The sequence below is a fragment of the Gekko japonicus genome, unplaced genomic scaffold (assembly GCF_001447785.1).
Source record: "Gekko japonicus isolate JY-2015 unplaced genomic scaffold, Gekko_japonicus_V1.1 scaffold1282, whole genome shotgun sequence".
In the NCBI taxonomy this organism is placed as follows: domain Eukaryota; kingdom Metazoa; phylum Chordata; class Lepidosauria; order Squamata; family Gekkonidae; genus Gekko; species Gekko japonicus.
In genome coordinates this window covers 35,107-59,408 of record NW_015168687.1, presented here as the reverse complement: position 1 = coordinate 59,408, position 24,302 = coordinate 35,107, and the positions used below count along the sequence as shown (strand labels likewise).

The 24,302-nt window shown below is 47.0% G+C and overlaps 1 protein-coding gene across 1 annotated transcript in view; it reads right to left on the bottom strand.

Moving 5' to 3' along the window:
- Positions 1-22,991, bottom strand: part of COL4A5 (collagen, type IV, alpha 5) — a gene marked incomplete at its 5' end in the record, with an annotated part of 118,859 nt that extends 95,868 nt beyond the window's left edge. The window contains 13 exon segments of the mRNA XM_015415427.1: positions 1,718-1,774; positions 1,878-1,931; positions 2,635-2,727; positions 2,849-2,890; positions 3,231-3,266; positions 3,424-3,486; positions 7,056-7,136; positions 11,102-11,128; positions 15,460-15,513; positions 19,139-19,201; positions 19,314-19,358; positions 20,284-20,328; positions 22,902-22,991. Of these exon segments, the coding sequence (XP_015270913.1) occupies positions 1,718-1,774; positions 1,878-1,931; positions 2,635-2,727; positions 2,849-2,890; positions 3,231-3,266; positions 3,424-3,486; positions 7,056-7,136; positions 11,102-11,128; positions 15,460-15,513; positions 19,139-19,201; positions 19,314-19,358; positions 20,284-20,328; positions 22,902-22,991 (750 nt within the window).
- Between the last annotated feature and the right edge of the window lie 1,311 nt (positions 22,992-24,302).

Genomic DNA, 24,302 nt, shown 5'->3' with positions numbered 1-24,302 from the left:
AAACACCCAGTTTTTGCAGGGCTCAGCTATATTGGTAACTGAGTACAGATCTCTGATCTGTATTCGGCTTAAATAATACTGTATTCGGCTTAAGTAATACAGATCTGTATTCAGCTTAAGTAAATATTCAGCTTAAGTAGTTATTTGGTTCAGTTTATACTGAACGCACATCCCTCGTGGCCATACTGTCACCCCCATGTACTAGAAAAGAGCAGCATCATCTACACAGGTTATTATTTTTAAGAAGAAAAGGAGAAGGCATAATGCTGGAGAGATGGAATGTGGTTTTCAAAGTGGCACAAGAGGCTGGGAGGGGAACTGACACTGCAGTACGATGTCACTTTCATCGCCGTGAGGCCATGCCAAAATTCACAGAATGTTCTAGAACATCAGACAAAACCCACAGGAGTTAGTAACTGGCAGGACAAAAAATCCTGGACATGTGGTGTGTTTGATAACAACACAAAAGAACAGTAGTAACGGCAACAGCCTCAGTATGTATGAAACACCACCGCAGAGCAACATACAAGTTTAAAAAGATGTTCAGGGGAATGACTTTACATGACAGCTGGCATATTTTTTATCCCAACCTTCCTCAGTGAGCTCAGGGCAGCATATGGGGTGCTCTTCTCCTCCATTTCACATCCTCCTCCCTCTGGGGCTGGACAGCCGGGGAGAGGCTGACTGGCCCCAAAGCTTCATGGCTGAAGGCCAAACAAAGTAAGAAACGGGGGATTCCTTGTCTGGAGCGCCCAGCACTTTTAAAATCTCTATGATCAGGTGCGCAGGAGCCCAGTTTGGATCAGGAGTACAGCATGAGGGCAGAAAACGGGGAAGGCGTTTTGTTCTTCCCCTTCATGCCATCTCCCCAATCTAAAATGGCTTCCGGGAACTACTGTTTGGCCACTGGGTCAAAATTACCCATGTCTGTACCTGTATGTTTGCCCCAACCGGGCAAAGAGCGGCCCCCAAGACACTTTTAGATTGGGAAAGCATCCCAGTGGGGAGTTAACCCTCTCTTGAGCCGTATGCCACAGGCATCTGAACAGAACTGATCCCACCTACACCTGATAACCATGTTTTTAAAAATGCTGGGAGCTCCAGACAAAGAACTCCTGGGGATCTCATCTGGTTTGGGCCTCACTGGGGATTTGAATCTGGGCCTCCCCAGAGGTGGTCCATCCACTACACCACACTGGCTCCTGCAGAGATCATACTTGCAGAACGTTGGTCATCATCATCACGGTCTTAATCACAGAAAAGACAACTGTAGGATCTGTTGCAGACTTGAAGTTCTGTTCATTTCCCTTAAGATTTCAAGCTCTGTACTGGAGACTGCCTGTTGCTGAGCCCTCTCCCCCACCCCCCTGCCTGGCCATCTCACAATTCTGAACAATCACACATCATGGTCTATTACAGGGCTTTTTTGGTAGAAAAAGCCCGCATACAGTTTTCAGTGTCTACCTTGAGTCTGGCTCCAGGAAAACCGTAGTTACTCCAGATTAATGAATCCAGAGCCAAAGAGTGTGCTCTCATGCTTGTGGAAAAAAAACCCCAGAAAAACACCACTGTCAATCCCAGCTGTTTCACACATGCTATTGTCAGTAGACCATAGGAGAAAGGAAATGTTCTTACCAAGTATTTGGTGGCCCAACCTCAATTCCAAAAGCTATACAAGTTTGGAAAGATAAATGTTGGGTTCAAATAAGTTACTTACTCTTTTGCCTGGTTCTCCTTGCTCACCTTTTTCACCTTTTCCACCACCTGGAAAGCCCTGTAAACAAAAGAAAAACATGGCCAGACAATTAACTCACAAATGCATAGACCATACAGTTCTGCACCACAACTTCACTTATAACATTTTTGAAGTTACTTACAGGAGGACCTTGTGGCCCAGGGGGGCCTGGTGGACCACGGTCACCTGGAACACCCTGTCAACCATGAGGAAGAGATAAGATGTAGTTTAAAACTCAAAACGTTTTCAAGCAAGAGGTGGTGTGCCATTGCCTGACCCTGCGCAGTAATACTGGACTTCCTTGGTGGTCTCCCCATCCAAGTACTAACCAAGGCCAACCCTGCTTAGCTTCCAGGATCGGGCCAGCCTGGGCTACCCAGGTCAATACTAAAAATACCCCCAAATGTACCAAGCAGTCTGGACAGGTCCACAATGCATACCCTCAAGCAATGTTCCCTCTAAGCTGTGGGGTCTTGTGAGCAAAAAATCTACTTTGTGAGCTACTGGCATTAAAGCTGTGAGCGAGCGATTTAGCTAATGCATAAATTAGTTTGCTCTGAAGATGTCCTTCCTGAGCTGAGACAAAAACGTGTGAGCCAGAGGCTAAAAAACTGTGAGCTGGCTCACACTAACTCAGCTTAGAGGGAACACTGCCCTCGAGTCAGGGATTTGGTCAGCCTTTCTCACAGTGGATTAACTTTTAATAATAGAGTGAGCACACAAATACAGGCCAGGTATAACCACACACGTGGCCTTGTTATCCCACTGCTACTTTTGGATTTAGATGACCAATTAATCGGACTTCTGGAAGCACCACTTAGCATGCTTTGATGTCACTGGGAGTTCCCGCATAGAGAGTGGACGACAGCAGGCCAACAGAGCAGTTTCCCCTCACTCACCGGATCTCCCTTCTGAAACTCCACGTCGTTTGGTCTTTTCTGTTCACCGATCTGTCCTGGTGGCCCCGGGGGTCCTTGTAGCCCCTGTTCACCCTGGTTCCCCAAGAGAGAGCGAGACACATTAGTCCCATCAACCTTTTCAGCCTGAAGAGACAGCGCTGGGCGAACTGCGGGTCAACGGCCTCAAAGTGTCAGCTCAGTGTTCCACGCTTACCTTTTCTCCTTTGGGCCCCTGGAAGTTCAAGCCCATATTGCCCTACAAAGAGATAAAAGACGGTCAAAGCGGAACGGTGGCAAACAGGGCTGGCTCGAGGTGTTTCTGCGCCCTAGGCGAGGCTGCCTTGTGGCGCAGATGCCAACCTCCCGGTGGGGCCTGAAGACCTGGAGACCTCTGGAGCCAGCCACCCTTTTGCTGCTGCCACCACCGCCTCTTCCCCCCCACTCCCGCCGCCACCAAGGGGGGGGAGGAGGGGGGAGGCACAGCTTGGCGCCCCATCCAGGGCCCGGCGCTCTAGGCGGATGCCTAGTTCGCCTAGTGGGTGAGCCGGCCCTGGTGGCAAATAAAGAAACACGCAAAAAAAAAGGGCAAGAGGTACCTTTGGGCCTGGAAATCCCGGGGGGCCAGGAAGACCCTGTTAAATGACAAGCATAGTAAGAGAGCGGAAGAATGGCCCCCGCCCTCCCCCAATTCCGAAAGCACTAGAGAATCTCCTGCCCAGCAGCTCAGATTCTCATCTGGTGCCACTGACTTGTTCTGCAGGCTAGTCAGAGGAAGTCGAGGGAACATACCATCAAACCCGGTGGCCCAGGAGGACCAAGGGGACCTTGCACTCCGATGGGGCCGGCAGGGCCCTGGAAGGAGGAGAGAAGAAAAAGGTGAGGGTTGCTTGGCAGTGGATATGAGGGGGAAAGACAGTGGCTCACTTGGCTGATGATCCTTCAAGCCACCATTGGAAGATTAGAAACAAGAAGAAGATATTAGATTTATACCCCGCCCTTCACTACCCAAAGGTGTCTCAGAGCAGCTTACAAACTCCTTTCCCTTCCCCTCCCCACAACAGACACCCTGTGAGGCAGGTGAGGCTGAGAGAGCTCTGACAGAAAACTGCTCTTTTTTCAAGAACAGCTTTTATCAGAACTATGCCTTGCCCAAGGTCATCCAGCAGGAGCAAACGGAGGAGTGGGGAATCAAACCCGATTCTCCCAGATTAGAGTCCGCGCACTTCACCACTACACCAAACTGGCTCTCCAAACAAGTTGCAAGCCCTCGTGCTGCCCCCTCGACCCAACTGCACGGCTTCCCATTCAATTCACAGTTTAGCACTAATCACAGTGGCACCGTGTCATCCAAATCCACAAACTGTGGCCCTCCATTTCCCATGTCGAAACGTGGTTTCTAGTGCTGGTCTGAAGAGGAAGTCCTAACCACTGAAATGCAACTGAATGGGAAACTGCACAAAAGGAGGGAAAGGAACACGCAACTTGGTTTCAGTTCTCCACGCAATGGTTCAAGTTCTGGCTGACATTGAACATTATTCCTGCTTGGCTCCAGTTCAAGCCAATTTAAAATGTAATGTATTTTAAATTTGTACCATTTCATTACCATCAGCACTTTCAGCCCTTACAGCAACAGGCCTTAGTTCTGCCTGCCGCCGCCTTTGCCTTTAGGAAGACAGAAGACAAGACAAACTCAAAAGGTGTAAAAAATCTACGCAGATACCAAACTCGATCCTACAGAGCTGTTCTGCTAGCAGCAGCTCTTTCATCCAGAAGAAAGGGCCTTCCCCTCATCCAAGAAGTTCAGAAGATCCAACCAACTAGTTTCATATAATTCATTCCGGTTAGGGAATCTGAAAGTACCATCACACCATTGTCTTTTTCTGTGTTGGCCTGTTCTTTGGAACTGCTGAACTCTATGGCTCTTCATATTCTCAGTCAACACAGACTTCCATTGTTTAACAATGCTTATTTCAAAATTACAAGGTTAATAAAGGGGCTTTCAGAACCTAAATAGTCTAGGCTCAGGATATCTCAAGTATCCTTGCATCCACATGAACCTGCCCACCATAATAACCCTCACTGGATGCCCTTCCGTGGATTCCTCCGACTTCCAAAGGGAGACGGGGTGTGTGTGTGTGACCAGAGACAGGGCCTTCTTGGTGGTGGTGCCCTTTGGAATTGCTATAATATTCAGTTGGCACTTCCTCTATTGCATTTAGGTACCAGGCAATCACCTGCCTGTTTTGCTAGGCTTCGGGATGACAAGACTGGCTCTCTCTCTCTCTCTGATCTGTGTTGCTAATCGTTTTTGTCCATTTCCTTTGAGGGCCTCCACATCTTTTGTTTCGGCTGGCTTGTGGGCATTCACATCAATGACTAATTTGAATTTTATTAGCCGCTTTGAGCAAGTATTTTATTTGGAGCAACGGGACGGAAATTATTTAAACCAGCAAACTAACACCTAAATGCTGATGGAGGTACAAATGGTGGATAGGAGTCAGATACAGATTGCCCAGGAGACAGCACTGATTCTCCGCACTGATTTTACTAAAACGTTTCCCAGCAGGCAATGAGACTCTGCAAACCGACCAGCATACGTCTGCATTGAAAGACAGAGCAGAGTTCAGCCACTAGTGAGGTCTGGCATTGGGGTATTCAATCCAGTTCCCAGGATCTCAGCACCTGGCTCTCGGCACAGGCCTAGTTACCATCACTGGCCCTGTTCGTGAGCAGTTCAACTGCTTTCTCTCAAATGAGCCAGTGCAGTCCAAGGGTTTCACAAATGCCTATCCTGCACAGGACCTCTGACAGAGTTCTCTCCCATCAACACCTTAGCTGTTCATGCCTGTTAACCTTTGTCTCGCCTTGCAAAAAAGGAGTGGGAGGCTGAGTGGCTCAAGGAAAGACCCTGCTCAAGCCCCTGTGCATTCTGGGACAGAGAGGGCAAGAGCGCTCTTCCTCCATCTCAGCTCCCACAGGAATGAATCTGTATCAAACCAGGTGCAACGGAAGGATCCACATGTGTTTGTCTGTCTAGCACATTTTGATCCCACCCTTCCTCCAAGGGATGGAGTATGTAGTTCACACCCTTCTATGTTTTTAGCTTCACAACCATCCCGTGAGGTGGGCGAGGTAGAGAGTGACTGGTCCCTCCATAAGCTTCAAAGCAGAGTGGGGATTTGAACTTGAGTCTTCCCGTTCTCGACACTGACTCACTTACACACACCTGCCCATTCACATCTGGAGCACAACGGCAGAGACTGTGCCCCACCCTTCACTTTCTTTCATTATGTTCTGGTGCTTTAAAGATTTTTCTCCCAGCCAGGCTCCAATACCAGAAGGGAACCAGGCTAGAAGTGCTGAAAATGAGCAAAACTCAGTAGGGTAAGGGTGCAAGAGGGCACAGTTTAGCTCTCCTTGCCCTCATGCTCTGTTTTTGTTAAAAAACAAACACTTCTTCTTCCTGCTTTAGGTGTCAAAGGGAGGATACTTGCATAATGTAGTGGTGTAGTGGTTATGTGTAGTGGTTATCTGTGCGGACTCTAATCGGCAGAGACTGTGCCCCACCCTTCACTTTCTTTCATTATGTTCTGGTGCTTTAAAGATTTTTCTCCCAGCCAGGCTCCAATACCAGAAGGGAACCAGGCTAGAAGTGCTGAAAATGAGCAAAACTCAGTAGGGTAAGGGTGCAAGAGGGCACAGTTTAGCTCTCCTTGCCCTCATGCTCTGTTTTTGTTAAAAAACAAACACTTCTTCTTCCTGCTTTAGGTGTCAAAGGGAGGATACTTGCATAAATACACATGTGCTTTCCCCTATCAGTGGCCAGTTACTACATTTGCTCGTCCATTCAACCCTCATTTAACACAAAATATGCCCCCTGTTAAAAAAGGAGAGAGTTATGATCAGGGAGATGGTTTCCTGATGCACTGGCATGGTATTAAATACTGCTGTACGTATAACAGAACTGTGGGAGAGTCAGAGACCCAGAAGAAAACTGTTACTGCTGGGCCAAATGGCAAGTAAAGTATTTGGTTTTGGAAGCAATTTCCCTGCAATCGTAGCTTCCAAACAGGAGGCTGTGAACACAAGGCACTGAATGCTTCTGCCAAGTGAGCCCAATAATATCTGTCAGTGGCCAAAACGTACGGCTTGGCCAAAACCCTCGTCAGGCATGTGTTATTCTACTAAGAACATAATCCTCTGGCCAAAAGCCTTGAGCGTTGTGTCCTCCAGCTCTCTCGCGCCTTCTTGTGGCCCTTCAGTGAACAGCAGCTTACAAAATTATAGTCAACTGCTAAGTTTTTGAGTTTGAACTTCTTGCAAAAATCCAATGTGGAACACTGCAATAGCCAGTAAAACAATGCTCTACAACATTGAGCAAATGCCTTTTGTTGCACAGTATGATGAAGTTGTCGACTTACTGGTATTCCTGGAAGACCCGGAAATCCTGGGTCGCCTTTTTGTCCTGGCAACGGAGACGTGATTATTTCCCCAGGGTCACCCTAAAAAGCACAAGAAAATCAGACTGAGAAAACCAACACCTGAGCTGGCTGCAACAAAGGCAGATCAAAGCTATATTAAACACTCACTAGTATCTTGCAGGCACTCTTTAACAAAAACTTTCCAATCCTTTATTCATTTGACCATTTTCCATTTACTTACAGCATCCATCAATAATATCTGGGCTATCAAGGATTCTAAGTACACACTGTTTTCCTCTGTGCACCCACATTTATGCTCATCTTGAATGTGCAGACACCTTAAATCTCAGGACAACAGTTTAATCCATAATAATAAGAGAGAGAGGGAACTTTCTAAACGATCGGGTTTAAGAAGAAACTGGCCAACTGAAAGCATCAGCAGAATGAGATTATGTTAAAATGAAAAATACTTTTAGAAGTGGACAGAAACATGTCTTAATTCACCCAGCAGAAGGCTAACAGACGATACTGGTCTTTGGCCTTTCGCAAAGTGTAGTTTATTATTTCATAAAGGTGCTCTCCTCAATATAAGCAGCAACACCACCACCACAGCACATTCAGTGCACAAATGAATGATGCAACTGTTGTGCCTCGTGATCTCTAATTCCTCCAAATATCCCCCATTCAGTGCAAGCCTATGCTCTTGGAACTATTTCAAGGAAAAATATTTCAAGAGCCAAATATTAAGCAACGGTGGTGAGACACAGGATGGTGAAACAAGAGGACTTCACCCTCCCTTCTCCGTCTCCTCGTTTCACATGCTTAAGCAGTTATTCTCCATCTTCTCTGCAACTTTAATATCAGCTTATAAGTAGTGCTTGGAAAACCTGCATCTTTCCCCCATGGCCTCTCCTATAGATTATTTACACCCCCAGCTGCCCACAATCAAATAAAAAGGGGGCGATACTGGTCTTTGGCCTTTCGCAAAGTGTAGTTTATTATTTCATAAAGGTGCTCTCCTCAATATAAGCAGCAACACCACCACCACAGCACATTCAGTGCACAAATGAATGATGCAACTGTTGTGCCTCGTGATCTCTAATTCCTCCAAATATCCCCCATTCAGTGCAAGCCTATGCTCTTGGAACTATTTCAAGGAAAAATATTTCAAGAGCCAAATATTAAGCAACGGTGGTGAGAAACAGGATGATGAAACAAGAGGACTTCACCCTCCCTTCTCCGTCTCCTCGTTTCACATGCTTAAGCAGTTATTCTCCATCTTCTCTGCAACTTTAATATCAGCTTATAAGTAGTGCTTGGAAAACCTGCATCTTTCCCCCTTTCACAATATCCAAGTAACGTCTTGTGGTGGCTATGAGGAGGAGGAGAAGGGGGAAACTCTGAGGCAACTACCTTCTGGACTGAAGACTATCCAATCCCCCCCATGGCCTCTCCTATAGATTATTTACACCCCCAGCTGCCCACAATCAAATAAAAAGGGGGAGGCAAACTTTAAGATAAAGACCCAAAGGTCTCTTATCTGCAGACCTGCTAGACTAAGTAGGGTTACCAAGTGCCTACCGTGATTCGGCGGGGGACACATGATCCCCGGCCGGAACATTCCTCCCTATAACACACCCACGCCGCACCATGCTGTCGCCAGGAAGTGACGCTGGGCGACGCTCTGCTGGAAACTTGATGGTCCCATTGAGTTTCCACCCCCATTCCCAGAGCGTCACCCGGCGTCACTTCCTGCCAACGGCATGGTGCAGCACGTCTGTTTTCCGCGCGGGAATGGTCCTGGGAAGAAGTATGTGCCCCCCGCCGAATCACGGTAAGTACTTGGTAAGCCTGAGACTAAGGGTGTGCTTGTATGTGAGGTAAACAAGAGACCCCCTGCTTCTTAGATGTCTGACTTGACAGGCAAGACCCAGATGGAGGTTTATTTAACAGAAATTAAAGTATTTCTAAGGTAAATATGATGTGTGGATAACTTAGATTCATAAAATAAAGGTGGCTCTCAAGCAATGTTCCCTCTAAACTGTGGAGTCTTGTGAGCAAAAATTCTACTCTGTGAGCAACTGGCATGAAAGTTGTGAGCCAGCGATCTGGCTGATACATCAATCAGTTTGCTCTGGAGCCCTCCTTCCTGAGCTGAGACAGAAATGTGTGAGCCAGAGTCTAAAAAACTGTGAGCTAGCTCACACTAACTCAGCTTAGAGGGAACACTGCTCTCAAGTAAAGGGAAAATTTGATTCCCCTTTCTCTGGTCAGGTTACCTCAGCAGGTTCAAGGGTTGCTCTTTTCTCTCACAGAGCACCTCTCCACAGAACCTGCACACCCACATGCTCTGAATGACGGGCCCTTAACAGGATGCTTATTTGTCACACCAAAATCAGCTTTTCCCCCTCAGCCGATTCCCAAACCCTAACTTAAAAGCCTGGCTAAGCTGACGCTCCTTTCCAGAGCCACCAAATCCTCATCAAAAAGGTTTCCTCCCCCTTTTTAAACAAAGTCTAGCTCAGCCCCACCCACCCAGCAGAGTTCCCTGGGCTCTGATTGGCCGACAATCACTTAAGGTTTGCATGAGGCCTAAATCACAAGGATTTGCTCAGAGCCCTGGAGGAGAGGTGGGACTTTTAAGGATGACTGCCACACTTATCCACCAATGCAAAATAACACAGCACCATAAATGGAGGAAATCTGTGAGTTCTTCAGTTCAGGCCATACACCATCAAAGTTAATTTTAAACTTCTAAAAGGTTTTAAACATTTAAAAAGACGGTATAACAGAAGTGTGCCACATCTATTATATGATTATTGCACATAGTACTCAGCAGAAGTCTCAACCTTGTAGATTCGGAAAAGGAAGAAAATTTTAATAGCCATTTCCTCAGGAACTTTTCTCTCGCAACTGCATGTTTTGGGCAAGAAAAAGATATATGGGCAAGTGAGTCTATAGTTGCTAATGGGCAGTCGCAATAGCATTGACTTGCTAGAATGCCCTGAAAATGACCTTTCATCTGTGCAGATGGGAATGCACTGCAGCGTGCCACCATATATGCTCTTCTCAACTTAGGGACAGATAGCGTGTACAAATAGTGTGGTACGTCAAATCTGATGGAGTTTTTAATCCCCACATAAAGTGGTGAGCATTTCCGTGTGGTATCCATTCGTAACGCATTCCAGTCGTGCTCCATTAATTTTCTGTTGAGCACTGTTCTAATTTTAGATGTTAAGTTCCCTGTTTTATGTATGCCTAAATTTTGTGTCCACAGCATTATTCCATCCTTGCTAGTATCGTTCTTGAACTGACAGAGAAGTCAAAGTCGGAAGATTTTCAGCAGTCAACAATCTATATTTATAGTTGACTATAGCTTTCCAAAACAAGGTTGAGATCTTTGGTAACCCTAACTCTAAACATATCACTGAGGAAGTAATAGATGGCGGTAAAGATAAAATTTTATGAAAAAAGGTTAATTGAGTTCTTTCCAAAAGGTCTACCGAGCCTGTAAACCATACCGGGTGCCACACAAAATACAAGGTAAAATTAAGGCTCGATATGCTTTCAGAAGAGCCGAAATGTATTCGGCTCCTTGGGTGTAATTTTTTTTTTAACGTGCCAATAATGCTGGGTCAACTTTCCCTTTAAGACAGTGGACGTGCTTGGTCCATTTCAGGTTCGGTTGAAATATGATATCTAAATATGAGTGTAGATATTCAGATCCCCAAAGTACAACTCAAATTACCATTCTCAGTTAAAACATAAAACCCTTTCCCACTAAGTTACCAGATTTAGCTACACTGCTAGAAAGTGATCGCTAGAAAGCAAAGCTGTGGAAACCAGATAGGCAAATGGGTCCACTCGCTACAGAGCATGTGCACGTGTTGCCACCTTACTTTCATCAGATTCAAGTTATGTTTTCAGAAGGTTTTAATTTAAATTACCTTTCTTTTCCTCCACGAGCACAGGCCTGCCAGGTAGCAAGCAATCAAATGCACAACTCAACCCCCTAGCAATTATCTTCAGAAACACAAGGCACTTACCTTCATACCTGGTATGCCAGGAGAACCCTAAGAAAAACAGAAGAAAAGGTATTAATATCTTCATTAGAGAACTACTAGCAAAACATAACTTTGATCTTGCTACGAATGATTCAACCCTTCATGAGTACAGCGACAGGAAGTTTTGAACATTTTCATGTTTCAAAGATGCTCTTGAGAAGAAAGTGGTGGATGAATCATTAAAACCCTTACTACCTTGGGAGTTCATTCCTCACAGATTATAGATTTTTAAACTAATTCTTAGGCTCAAACTTCACATGACAGTCACAGAACTGGAGAAGGCAGATTTGGTCTATGGGGCGCAAGGACGAAAAAGCTATTAGGAAGGAAAATAGTTTTTCCCCCTCCTCAGCTCATTCACTCTCGTCAACTTTTTGATTGTTTTCTCCCCCGGGGGGGGGGGGGGGGGGTTGTCCCCCAAACAGACAACTTGGGCACGCAGAGTTCAGTCTTTGCTATTGGTGTGTGTGTGTGGGGGGGATCTATTTGTTATCTGGCAGTGAATCAATTTTTCCAGAGTACTATGACTGTATACTATAATTTTGTTTTTTTAACCTTACCGATGAGGTTTTTACATTACTGTGTCCCCATACACAAACAAAAGGATGGCTCCAATTCTGTACCTAACTCACATAATTTATTATTTTCTCTGGTGTTTTTCGCCATTTTTGTGCTACAGTTCCAGAATACAAGAAGAGCCCTGCTGGATCAGACCAATGGTCCATCTGCTCCAGCATCCTCTCCTATACAGGAACCAACTAATTCCCTCTGGAGGTCCAAGAACGGGGCCTTCTCCTGATGTCACCTCCTGGCACCGGGATTCAGAGGCTGACTGACTCTGAATGTGGAGTTTTCCTTTAGTCCCTAGTAGCTACTGACAGACCTATTCTTCACGAATCTTTCTAATTCCCTTTTGACAGACAACCTTTATTGGCATATCAGAGATAAAAGTACATTAAAATTTAGAAATACATCAAAAAAGTGGCTGTCGTACAAACAAACAAACAGCAAGGGGAAAAAAAACCTGACCAGTTTATAGTTTCCCTGATTTGAATTGCAGATTGAAGAAAACGGGCAACATTAAAAGTTATAGAAGAGTTTTGCCCCGAAAGTAGCAACTGGATCTTGACACCCTTAGGGAGACCACGCCATGTAAAAAGAAGGGTGCCTAGAAATCTATCCCGGGTCTTAGTATAAAATGGACAATTTAAAAGAACGTGGGAAAGGGTTCGATGGCACCCTGACTACAAGGGCATTATCTAAGTCCATAATGTAATCCCCTTTTAAAGCCATCTATGCCTGTGGCCATCGTTACATCCTTTGGCAGCAAATTCCATATTCTAATCACTCGCCATGTAAAGAAGTATTTCCTTATGTCCATCCCGAATCTACTGCCCATCGGCTTCATTGGATGGCCTCGAGTTCTAGTATTTTGGGAGAGGGAGAAAAAATGGAGGCCTCATACAAACAGAGGTCGATTTTGGGGGGGATCGCAGTTCTCCCAGGTGAGGGGCGGGGCACACGATGAAGCCCCGTCCCCTGCCGCCAGGCCTTCCTGTCTTCTGCCGTCCTCTGAAGTTTGCTCAACTTCATGTTCGTTGCATCGATGACACTGTCTAACCATCTCATCCTTTGCCATCTCCGTCTTCTTTGACCTTCAATCTTTCCCAGCATCAGGGTCTTCTCCAGTGAGTGCTCCGTTCTCATTTGGTGGCCAAAGTATTTGAGCTTCAGTTTCATTATCTGGCCTTCCAGGGAACAGTCAGGGTTGATTTCTTTTAGGATTGACTGATTTGATCTTCTTGCAGTCCAAGTGACTCTCAAGATCCAGAGATGTTACCTCTCAAATATAGGTAACCCCAGTTTCTTCCACCAACCCCAGTTGAGGGAAGAAACTATGGAGCCAGGCTTGGTTAACAGAAGGGAGGGTGAAGAGGAAAAAGTAGCTGAGCCTCCAGCCCACTGGTTTGCACCACTTCTAACCTGAGGTAAATGCTAGTGGGCAAAATAAAGGAAAATGCAATTTCAAATTGACTCTCAGTAAATGCCGAATTTCCCCAATCCAATACCGGTCAAATATTGTCAAATATATTCGGGTCTAATCTACACCACCAGAGGGAAAGGAGCCATGTTAAAATGTCTTCTTTCCCTCTGGTAGCCCCTGCAGATTTCCTTGTCAATTTCACTCCCCTCAGCAGTGTGTGTAATTGACAAGGGAAAGCCTCCTCTCTCTGGGTTAGCTGAAGACTGCTGGCAGGCAGGAGCCCAGGGATGTTTCCCTGCCTGCCCTTTGCTTCCACAGCTGGCCTGCTGCTGCGGCCAAGCTGGGGAAGCGAAGGGCAGCCAGGGAAACATGCCCCCCCCCGACTTTCCCTCCCCTCTCTTACCAGGGAGGTAAGGAGGCATGTTTGCATGCATGCCCTTCCCTAGCCAACCTGCCATGGTGGGCTGGCTGGGGAAACAAAGGGCAGGCATGTTTAAAATGCCTTTCTTTCCATCCACGATCTCAGGGAGGGAAAGAAAGGCAGTTAAAAATGCCCTCCCCCCACTTTCCCTCCCCTCCCTGAATTTCTCTGCAAAAGCGGAGAGGCTCAAGGAAGGAACGGGGCATGTTTGCATGCCTGCCCTTCCCTTCCCCAGCCAACCCACTGCTGCGGGCCGGCTGGGGATGCAAAGGGCAGGCACGCAAACATGCCTGGGTTCCCTGCCTGCTCTTCTCCAGGTGCCCCGCAGCATTTAAACCCAACAGCTGACTGGCAGCTCAGGCTGTTAGGTTATGAGACCTTGTATTCAGTATAGCAAAACGAACCCGAAAAAAAGGCGGATAATATCAGCGTTTTGCGGTTCAACTATACCGGTAGCCAAATAGAGGTTTCTGATCTGTATCTGGCTTATGTGATACCCGAAAAATACTGACAAGGTATTTTCGGGTATTTTTTCGGTTCAGCTATTGCCGAATGCACACCCCTACTCACAATACAAGAACTTGTGGGGAGTCAATGAACTTAATGAGCAGTGAGCTTAGAACAGATAAAAGTATGTACTTCTTCATCCAAAGAGTAATTAACACGTGGAATTCACTGTGGCAAGAAGTAGTGGTGACTACAAGCACAGAGAGCTTCAAGAGGGGATTGGATAAACATACAGAGCAGAGGTCCATCAGTGGCTATTAGCCACAAGGTATTGATGGTACACTATGTCTAAGGCAGTGACGCTTTGTATTCTTGGTGGGAGGGCTTCTAGAGTTCTGGCCCTGCCGGTGGGCCTCCTGATGGCCCCTGGGTTTTGGCCACCATGTGACACAGAGTGTTGGACTGGATGGGCCATTGGCTTGATCCAACATGGCTATTATGTTCTTAACAAATCAGGTTTAGGAAAGATCATAGAAAAGATGGGATCCTGAGGAGATGCACAAATGCACCACAATGCTGTGGGAAAGGAGGAAAAAACACACACTTCCCAACAGCACTGAAACCAGGGCAAATACTCCATGCGGACGAGGTCTTAGGACTGTAATAGCAGATGGGACAGATTTTGTTTTTTACTCCCTTTTTCACACTTTGAGGCCTTGTGAAAGTCTTTCACACTCTGGGCGCCTCTTTTCTGAAGCTCGGCTGGTTCTCTGTAGTGGTGCTGAAGATGTCCCAGAGTCTACGTCATCCTCTCCACAGGACGCTCCTCCTCAGAAACTCTCTCATGTCCTCATTTATCCTTGAAGACCTTTCTCTCGTTTTCTCTTTTGTTAGTCACCTTCCATAGCTTCCCCACAGGGACGAGAAAGTCTCTCTCACACCAGAGGTCCTAAAACTGTTAAAAGCTCTGCTGAAAAGATCATGGCTCAGCAGCAGAGCATCTGCTTTGCACGCTGAGGGCCTCTGGTTCAATCCCTGGCACCTCCAATTTTAAAAGGATTTCAGGTCGCAGTTGCTGGGAAAGACATTCTTCATCCTGAGACCCTGCAGAATTGCTATCGGGCGGAGTGGATGGACAGTGGGTTAGGTGGATCCAGGGTAGGGCTGCCAAGCCACGGCGGGGGATCCGTGCGTCTTCACAGGATCCCTGCCGCGGCGGACAGCGATACGCGTTGCACCGCCGTCGCCAGGATGTGACGCTACATCCTGGCGACGGCGTCACATCCTGGCGACGGCGGTGCAACGCGTATCACTGTCCCCCGCGGTAGGGATCCTGTGAAGACACACGGATCCCCCACCGCGGCTTGGCAGCCCTAATCCAGGGTCTGACTCAGCAGAGGGCAGTTTCAGACATTCAAGAGTCCTGGAAAGGGGGCTTCACTTTCGCTGCAAGGAAAACAGTTCTGCAAGGAATCTCCTCTCACTTACTGGGGGGCCTTGTAAACCTGGGAAACCCGGACTGCCAGGGTAGCCATGTTCTCCCTGTGGAGGACAAAAAGGAAACTTTATTATACTGTTGAAGACAGCAGACAGTTTCACAAATAATTAAGGCTAAATTCTGAAACAGGAAGCAGGCAGCAGCACTGGAACACCAGGGGCTAGAGCTGATCTTTTAAAACTTGAATAACTCAATTGTGATAAATATCCCCAGTCTTTCCTTATGCAGCCAGGATAATCCGGTGGCTAAGCTACAAATCAGGAATCCCCTACTTCAAATTTCATTTCTGCCATAAACTCACTAGGTGGCCTCAGACAAACCTCCTCCACATTCCCCCCCCTGCAATATGGAGATTAAAAAACTCACCTGTCTTGCAGGGCTAGCCCTCACAGGGCTAGACAAATGCTACATATTGACAGCCATCGTGGCATAGCAGCCATTGGCCAGAGTGTTGGACTAAGATCTGGTAGACTGAGGTTGAAATCCCCACTCTGCCATGGAGGCTTGCTGGGTGACCTTGGGACAGTTGCATACTTTCAAGCCTAACCTACCTCGCAGGGTTGTTGTGAGGATAAAATGGAGGAGGGGAGAATGATGTAAGCTGCTTTGGTCCCCACCAGGCAGACAGGCAGGGTATACATGATGTAAACAAAGCAATACTATTATTGTCCCTCTATTTGATACTTCTGGAGAAGACCAGCAAGATAAGGGAAATTATACGCACGGCAATAAGAAACACCAGGTTGGCAGGGCTTGTTATTGGCTGCCCTCACACAAATGAAACGGTTTTCCATGACTGCAGTTAACAGCTGCAGCCACTGGAGGATCAGAAGGACTGGTAAGCACCTGGGCTTATGGCTCCATTTCACCTTCAGACATTCCTTTTTTTAATTCCCACCTCTCCCCCACCCTGGCTTTCCTTCACTGCACACAGGCAGGGTATACATGATGTAAACAAAGCAATAATGTTATTGTCCCTCTATTTGATACTTCTGGAGAAGACCAGCAAGATAAGGGAAATTATACGCATGGCAATAAGAAACACCAGATTGGCAGGGCTTGTTACTGGCTGCCCTCACACAAATGAAACAGTTTTCCATGACTGCAGTTAACAGCTGCAGCCACTGGAGGATCAGAAGGACTGGTAAGCAGCTGGTCTTATGGCTCCATCTCCCTTTCAGACATTCCTTTTTTTAATTCCCACTTCTCTCCCCCACCCTGGCTTTCCTTCACATCTCCCATCCTTCCTCCTGCTATTTTTTTGCAAAGTGAAGGAGGGCAGTATTGTGTTTCATTCCACCTCCTGAGGCAGCCATTTTTGTTTGGTTCATTTTCCTACAGAAGCCGTTTTAGGCTTGGCTTTGCCGTCTGTGGCAGCCATTTTTTTGGGGGGGGGTTCTCACCCCCCCCACGTTCCCTCAGGCTCATAAAAGATTGGGGACCCCCGTCCTGTCGAAAATGTACTGAGATCCCTGACAGGATCGGCACTGTGACATTGCTTGTCATACGTACTCAAAACACTTCCCATTCATTGCCTCAGGAACCTTCACAGCAATCCTGTAAGGCAGCCCAATATTATCATCCTGAGATGCAGGGCTAAAGCCAAGAGAGAGAGAGAGATGTTTGGCTTAAGATGGCATGAGAGACTGAGGCTGAAGGGAGATTTGAACCAGGGACTTCCTGACTCGCATCTCACTCTCTTCCAATGCTACCTTACACTAGCTCACCATGCCAGAATTTAATAAATCAACACTCAACAATCCCTATGATTTTTTTTTCACAGCTGTGTGCTTCTGTTTTAGAGAACTCTTGAGAAAACAATTGTGCTCAGAGTCTGGCAAATCTCCAAGGAAGCACAGTCCAGATAACAGCATTCCCTCTAAGCTGAGTTAGTGTGAGCTAGCTCACAGTTTTTTAGCCTCCGGCTTACACATTTTTGTCTTAGCTCAGGAAGGATGGCTCCAGAGCAAACTGATTTATGCAGTGGCCAAGTCGCTCACTCACAACTTTAATGCCAGTAGCCCACAAAGTAGAATTTTTGCCACACAGCTTAGAGGGAGCATTGGCCAAGAACTGGGGCTGAGGCTCCAAGAAATGCTGGCTTTATAGTTACAGATTCCCTACCATTCCCTCAAGAGAGGCATTCTGGACCACTGATGGTCAGTTTTGTGCTCTGATTTATCAGGGTGCTCTCAAGGCCGTGTGACCTCTTGGCCTCATTCCTCCTCTTTGTCCTTCACTGCTGAAATTTTGGAAAATACATTTTTGCTGGGCTAGAAAGAGAGGCTTAACAGGGCGAGAGCTTTCTCAAGAGTTCCGGGAGCACAGGATAAGATCAATGGGACGGCTGACTGGCCGTGCGTGGCATGCATTCTGGACCACTGATGGTCAGTTTTGTCCTCATGATTTATCAGGGTGCTCTCAAGGCCGTGCGACCTCTTGCCTCATTCCTCCTTTTTGTCCTTCACCGCTGGAATTTTGGAAAAGACATTTTTGCTAGGCTAGAAAGAGAAGCCCAACAGGGCGGGAGCTTTCTCAGGAGTTCCGGGAGCACAGGATGAGATCAGTAGGACGGCTGACTGGCCATGGCACGATCAAGGAGGACCTCTTGCTATGCCTCCTTCGTGCAGTTCAACAGGTAGGCCAGATTAGCAATGAAACCCAAAGTGAAAAAGCCAGTTGGGGAGAAAAGGGAGGTACGGAGAAGTGGTTCATGTTCAAAACAGGAAGATGACCACAAAGCATTTGGAGGGGTGTCCACTGATACTAACTATGCCCAAAGTAATCACCCCCGTTTTAAGAAACAAGCAGCCCATGAGAAGGAAGACGTTAATCAAGCTTGATAATCCTCCCACCCCCCCAAGACAAGAAAATGCTTTGGTGTTCATCTTGCTGATCTGGTCTGTGTATGAGGTGCGTGTAAGGCTGGACTGGCCATATGAAAGCCCCAGACCTCCTCAGGAATCAAGATCATGCCTAACTGTGCAACTAGCTTTGTCATGCACAACAGACACACAAAGCGATTATTGTTCAATATGCAGTTGTATCTTGTGAAGCAGAACCCCTACACAGGAACCAGGCACAGAACTCCCAGCCCTGTGCTCTGAGCGACAGAGCTCCTCCTCCTCACACCGAGAGATCTGAGTGAGAAACATTTACCTGGAGTTTAGTCTCCAGCAACTATTAACCACAAATAACTAGGCCCCGGTCACACGTGCCGGAAAAAACGTGTGTGTGTGTGTGTGGCTATTTGCGGCGGCACAATTAGACCCACGACAACGAGATCAGACGTGTCGGCGGCAAACCACGGATCCGTCCCTCAGCACGTGTGCTTCACTGAAGACGGCTGGAGGGGAAAAGCCGCGGCGGCACAATCACACGGACAGAGTCCGTCAGCAGCCCGTGGCAAACCATTTGCCAGTACTTTCGGCCAGGTATTTTTTAACCGCACATTTTGGTGGCACTCCACGGGTTGGCCACGGGAGTGCTACGCCCATCAGATGTTGCGGTGTGATCACGCCTGGAAAATCCGCCCAACATTCGTGGCTCTCCCGCGGCAAATTCGCCGTGTGAACAGGGCCCAAGTGCATCTTCTGCTGTGATGAGCAGAATGGCTCCATTTCCTGCTAGCATGGAAGAGCTAAATGTTTCAAAACAAACCAGTCCCACCTTTGTTCCATTGCATCCTGGGATACCTGGAGTTCCTGGAGGCCCATCCTGACCTGGTAGCCCCTGAAAGGTGGGAGGAAAGGTAGCATGGTTGCATTAGAATAAAGCTGTGTCTTAACTTCAAACAAAAGTTGATGAGTTCTGGCATAATGACCACTTTAAAAAGCCTACTTACAGGGACTCCTGGCGTTCCTGGAAATCCTGGCAAACCTGGAAGCCCCTGTCGACAGGAAATAAGCATGCTTTTATTTGCATAAAAGATAGAAGTATTACTTCTAAAATGTAAGGGCAGGCAGGACCAGATTGATCTTTATCAAGAAATCCTTCTCCGACTGACTACTGGAGACAGGGCCTTTTTTGTGGCTGCACATGCAGCTCCCTTCCCAAGTAGATTTACTCGGCATGTTCCCTGCTATCCTTTAGGTATACACAGAAACCTGTCCCATCTGCCTGAGCTTCTAGTGATTAGTGATCTTTTCCAAGTATGGGTTGACCTCACCTTGCTGCCCTGCTGCTCTTCTTGGCATTCGTTCAAAGAAGTGTGGGAGAGACGGCACCAGTGTTCCCTCTAAGCTGAGTTAGTGTGAGCTAGCTCACAGTTTTTTAGCCTCCGGCTCACACGTTTTTGTCTTAGCTCAGGAAGGATGGCTCCAGAGCAAACTGATTTACGCAGTAGCCAAATCGCTCGCTCACAGCTTTCATGCCAGTAGCTCATAATGTAGAATTTTTGCTCACAAGACCCCACAGCTTAGAGGGAGCATTGCATGGCACCCTTGTTTTCTATGCAGCAAGTCCTTTCCAAAGGCAGGATGAACTGGCAGCCCTCCAGGGGCTCATAACTCAGCTGGAAGGGTTCTGCAATCCATCTGAGGGCACTGTCCTATAAGCTGTAGACCACCAGAGTAGACAATATTGAGCTAAATGAACCAATGGTCTGACATAGTGTCAGGCAGCAAATGTCCACCTTATATATACTGGTCTGTAGTTTGGGGTTGCAAAGAGTCGGACTCGACTGTGCGACTGAACAGCAGCAACAGCAAAAAGTTAGCTCCATTAAGAGCGTTAAGAGAAATCTCAAAAGAATCAACCTCTTCCTTTGCTGTCATCCGAAGTAATTACATATCTTGCAATTAGATGTTACATACTCTAACTCCTTTAGGTCCAAATGGCCCTGGAAGTCCGTCGTCTCCCTACAATGGCACGGGAAGAAAGACAGAAAGAAAAAGGACAAGCTATAATCACAGTGTTAACATGAAGGAAAAGCTCACATTGAAAAGCACGCTCTGCAGACCACTTTGCCAAATAACTATGAAGCCCTCCTCACTCCAGTTCTGTTCCTGGTCCACCTGAGATCCCACCACCAGCCCCCTCCCTTCTTACCTTTGGTACCACCATGTCAGCAGCCAGAACAGAATCGTAGAATCATAGAGGAATTTCACATTACCCTTTTTAACCCGTTTTGAAGCTGTTTTTGATCCGTTGTGGAGTAAACCGGTATAGGGCTGCCATTTCACACATGGCTTTCGTAAAGAGCTGGAGAGCTGGAGTTACATGGCTTTCCCCTTCCGGTAAAGAGCTGGAGTTGAAGCGGTTTGCCATTTCAGACTGCACCGCTTTTTCCCCGCCGTTTTTCGCCTGCGCGGGCGATCTCCAGCTTTTTTTTTTAACGTTTGCTTTATAGCGCTATAGCGTGATAGCGCTATAACAAAACACTCCAGGCATTCCAATGGCGTTGATATATTGCTGTTCTGTTATAGCTATAACGCTATAAAGCAAACTTTTTAAAAAAAAGCTAGAGATCACCCACGCGGGCGAAAAATGGCGGGAAAAAGCACATCAGAACTGGGAGAGGAAACTGAAGACTACTTGGAAGCGGTTGACAGGTAAAACGCTTCAGCCCCGTTTCCTAAACGGGACAGAAGCGTTTGCATGTGAAATTACAAATATATTCCGGTAGGGAACCGGTTCTCAAACGGTTCTGTCTGAAATGACAGACCAGAAACCATTTGGGAACCGTTCCTCTTCCGGAATATATTGGTACTTTCCACCAACCCCCTGGGTGGAGGGGATATGCAGAATAAAAGGGGGGGATTGGAGTGGGAGAGTGGCAGACCGTCGCTGTCCTCAACCAAATGCCTGGCGGAACATCTCTGCCTTACAAGCCCTACAGAAAGGAAGTGAATCCCATAGAACATGGATGTTCTCTGGCAGAGAGTTCCACCAGGTGGGGGCCAGGGCCAAAAAGACCCTGGCCCTAGTTGAGGACAACCGGATCTCTCTCAGGCTGGGGACCACCAGAAGGTTCTTATTGCTAGAGTGTAATGCTCTTCCAGGGACATACTGAGAGAGGCGGTCCCGAAGGTAAGTGGGTCCCTGGCCGCTTATGGCCTTAAAGGTCAAACCCAGAACCTTGAACCAGATATGGTGCTCCACTGGAAGCCAGTGCAGCTCACGCAGCACAGGTTGAATGTGCGCTGTCCGAGGGGTCCCCGTAAGGACCTGTGCAGCTGCATTCTGGATCAGTTGGAGCTTCCAGGTCAGGCGCAAGGGTAGGCCCGCATAGAGCAAATTACAGTAGTCTATCCTGGAGGTGACTGTTGCATGGATTACTGAGGCTAGGTCAGGGTGAGACAGGTAAGGAGTTGGAAAAACGCCAGTTCGGCAACCTTCACGACCTGGGCCTCCATAGATAAGGGGCCTCCAGAGTCACACCCAGGCTCTTGACGAATGGCGCCAGTGATAAGGGTACCCCATCAAGAGCCAGGAGTTGACTACCCAACCGTGGCCCTCCCCCACCCAGCCAGAGAACCTCCGTCTTACCTGGATTCAGTTTCAGCCGGCTCTGCTTCAACCACCCAACCACGGCCTCCAAGCCCTTGGCTAAATCCAACAGAAATAGCTGGGTGTCATCCACGTATGGATGACACCCAAGCCCAAAACTCCACACTAGCTGGGCAAGGAGGCGCTTGTAGATGTTGAATAACATCAGGGAGAGAAGTGCCTCCCAGGGGAGTCCGCAGTCCAGCGGGTACCTCGGGGACACTAACCCTCCCAATGCCACCCTCTGTACCCAACTGTGAAGAACCATTTCAAGACTACCCTATGGATCCCCACATCAGCGAGGCGGTGTGTCAATAGATGATGGTCGACACAATAACATACTTATATTTCATAACTGCTAATAATTCCAGATGGCTACCTGTGTTAGGCTGTAACAGCAGAATAGTTTTTCGTTGTATGGTATTTTTGTTATGGTCAATGGTTAAAACAAATTAACCTGAATTGAATTTACCTTATTTGCAATTTCTTGACACAGCAGTAACTGCCCATGGCACATATAAAATGTATCGTAAAGAAAATGCCACTTGGGTCCAGCCATCACCACCTAGGTAGCTGAAGCCTTAACAGATGTTTCACAGAATGTGATAATATACTGGCTCCATTCAGACGTTGTCCTAACAATGACTAACACGATTGTCTGAATGTAGGCCACTCTACTAACTATCTTTAGTTAGGATCTGAAGACAGGCTCCGAAGTTGGTTTATTCACCCACAGTTCATCTAGGCTAAGGTTTTGTGTGATTTCTCCTGATCCTGATTTAATACTGGCCTATTCGCTTGTTTTCCTCCCAGGTGACAGAGAGAAGGACATTAATCCAGTATTTGTTGAGATAAACCAAGGCTTGAATGACTGTCTATGAGGTGAGCCCTGGTTTCATAAACTAACCACTGTTACAATAAATTATAGGTTTGTATTACTTACTTTTTCACCTCTTGGTCCAGGTGGCCCTTCTGGTCCTGGAAATCCAGGTAAACCTGGCTGACCTGCCAAACCTGGAAACCCCCTTTCACCCTGCAAAACGTAGAACGGAGATAAACATTCTCAGAATACAGTGCTTCGACTGGTTATACAAAATCAGGTTTTCGGTTGTTGTTTTCTAAAAGCATAGTATTGTCATAAACCTGCCCTGGGTCTATTTGTGTTTACTTGCATGTTACATATCTGTGTGCCTGTAAAGCATGTTCCTCCTCTTTGCGCCACCACTCCAAGTTAAAATGCAGCCTCCCATGTTACCAGTGACTATCAGTTACCAGTTACCACTATCAAAGGTTGTCTCTGAGCCTGTGCAAAGGACAGAGTTTCCCAGTTACTTCACCCTTCCCCTGTGCTCACCTATTTGAGTGTGCGCAAGTGCATAAGGAGGAGTTTGAATCACAGTCTGTTCACATGAACAAGAAAACTCTATTATACCAGATTAAGCTGGAGCACAAGACAGGGAAAATATTCTATCACACCTACTGGTTGTACAGAACTAAGGAAAGGACAGGAAAAATGTAACACTAAGCTAAGCTTAACAATACAAAAGATTTACCTCCAAAATCCCTCCCCACCGGATGTCCATGGAAAAAATGCACATCCTGACCCCCACCTGCTGTGTATACAGGAGTCCAGCTTTCAACATTTGGACAGATGGTTCCAGCTTTTAATACATTCTGCCTTTGCTGGTGGGAAGCATCTTACCCAATCCAGATCCAGGGAACTTCCTCCCATGTAGGAAGGTCAACCCCCTCTCCCAATCAACCCAGGGTGCATATCCCACACCATCTCAATACCCAGATCATGTTTTACAACAGCTATCCACCTTGCCCTCCCTGGTAAGTAAAGCAAATGGTTATCTCTCTGCGGAAAATCATCTCTGCTCTCTCACCTCTTGGTGCATTTTATGGCTCTCTTCCCTGGAAAGGAAGGTCGCTGTCAGCATCCCAGGGACTCCCTGGTCACATCAAAGCACCTTACATTTCTGGGGGATGAAAAGTACTATCCCAGTGTACTGGACCTCTATAAAACGTTTCGGCAAAACTCTGCATGGGATCCAGTTCATTCTTCAAGTGGCTGTCGAACCATTCTTTTGCACCTTGACCTAATATTCCACACACACTACAACTATTTTTAGTGAATGTTCGATATACTAATTTGGTAATCAGATGCATAAACTAGCAGTAACTCACACAGACTGGGGCCTGAACAACAAATGAACGACATCCAGAGATCCTACTCATACTTGCCTGACAACAGGCATCATAGAAACTGCCATGGACTGTGACAATTAGAACAAATGTATTTGTATCCTTCCTCCTTTCTCCAAAGAGCTTAGAGCAGCAA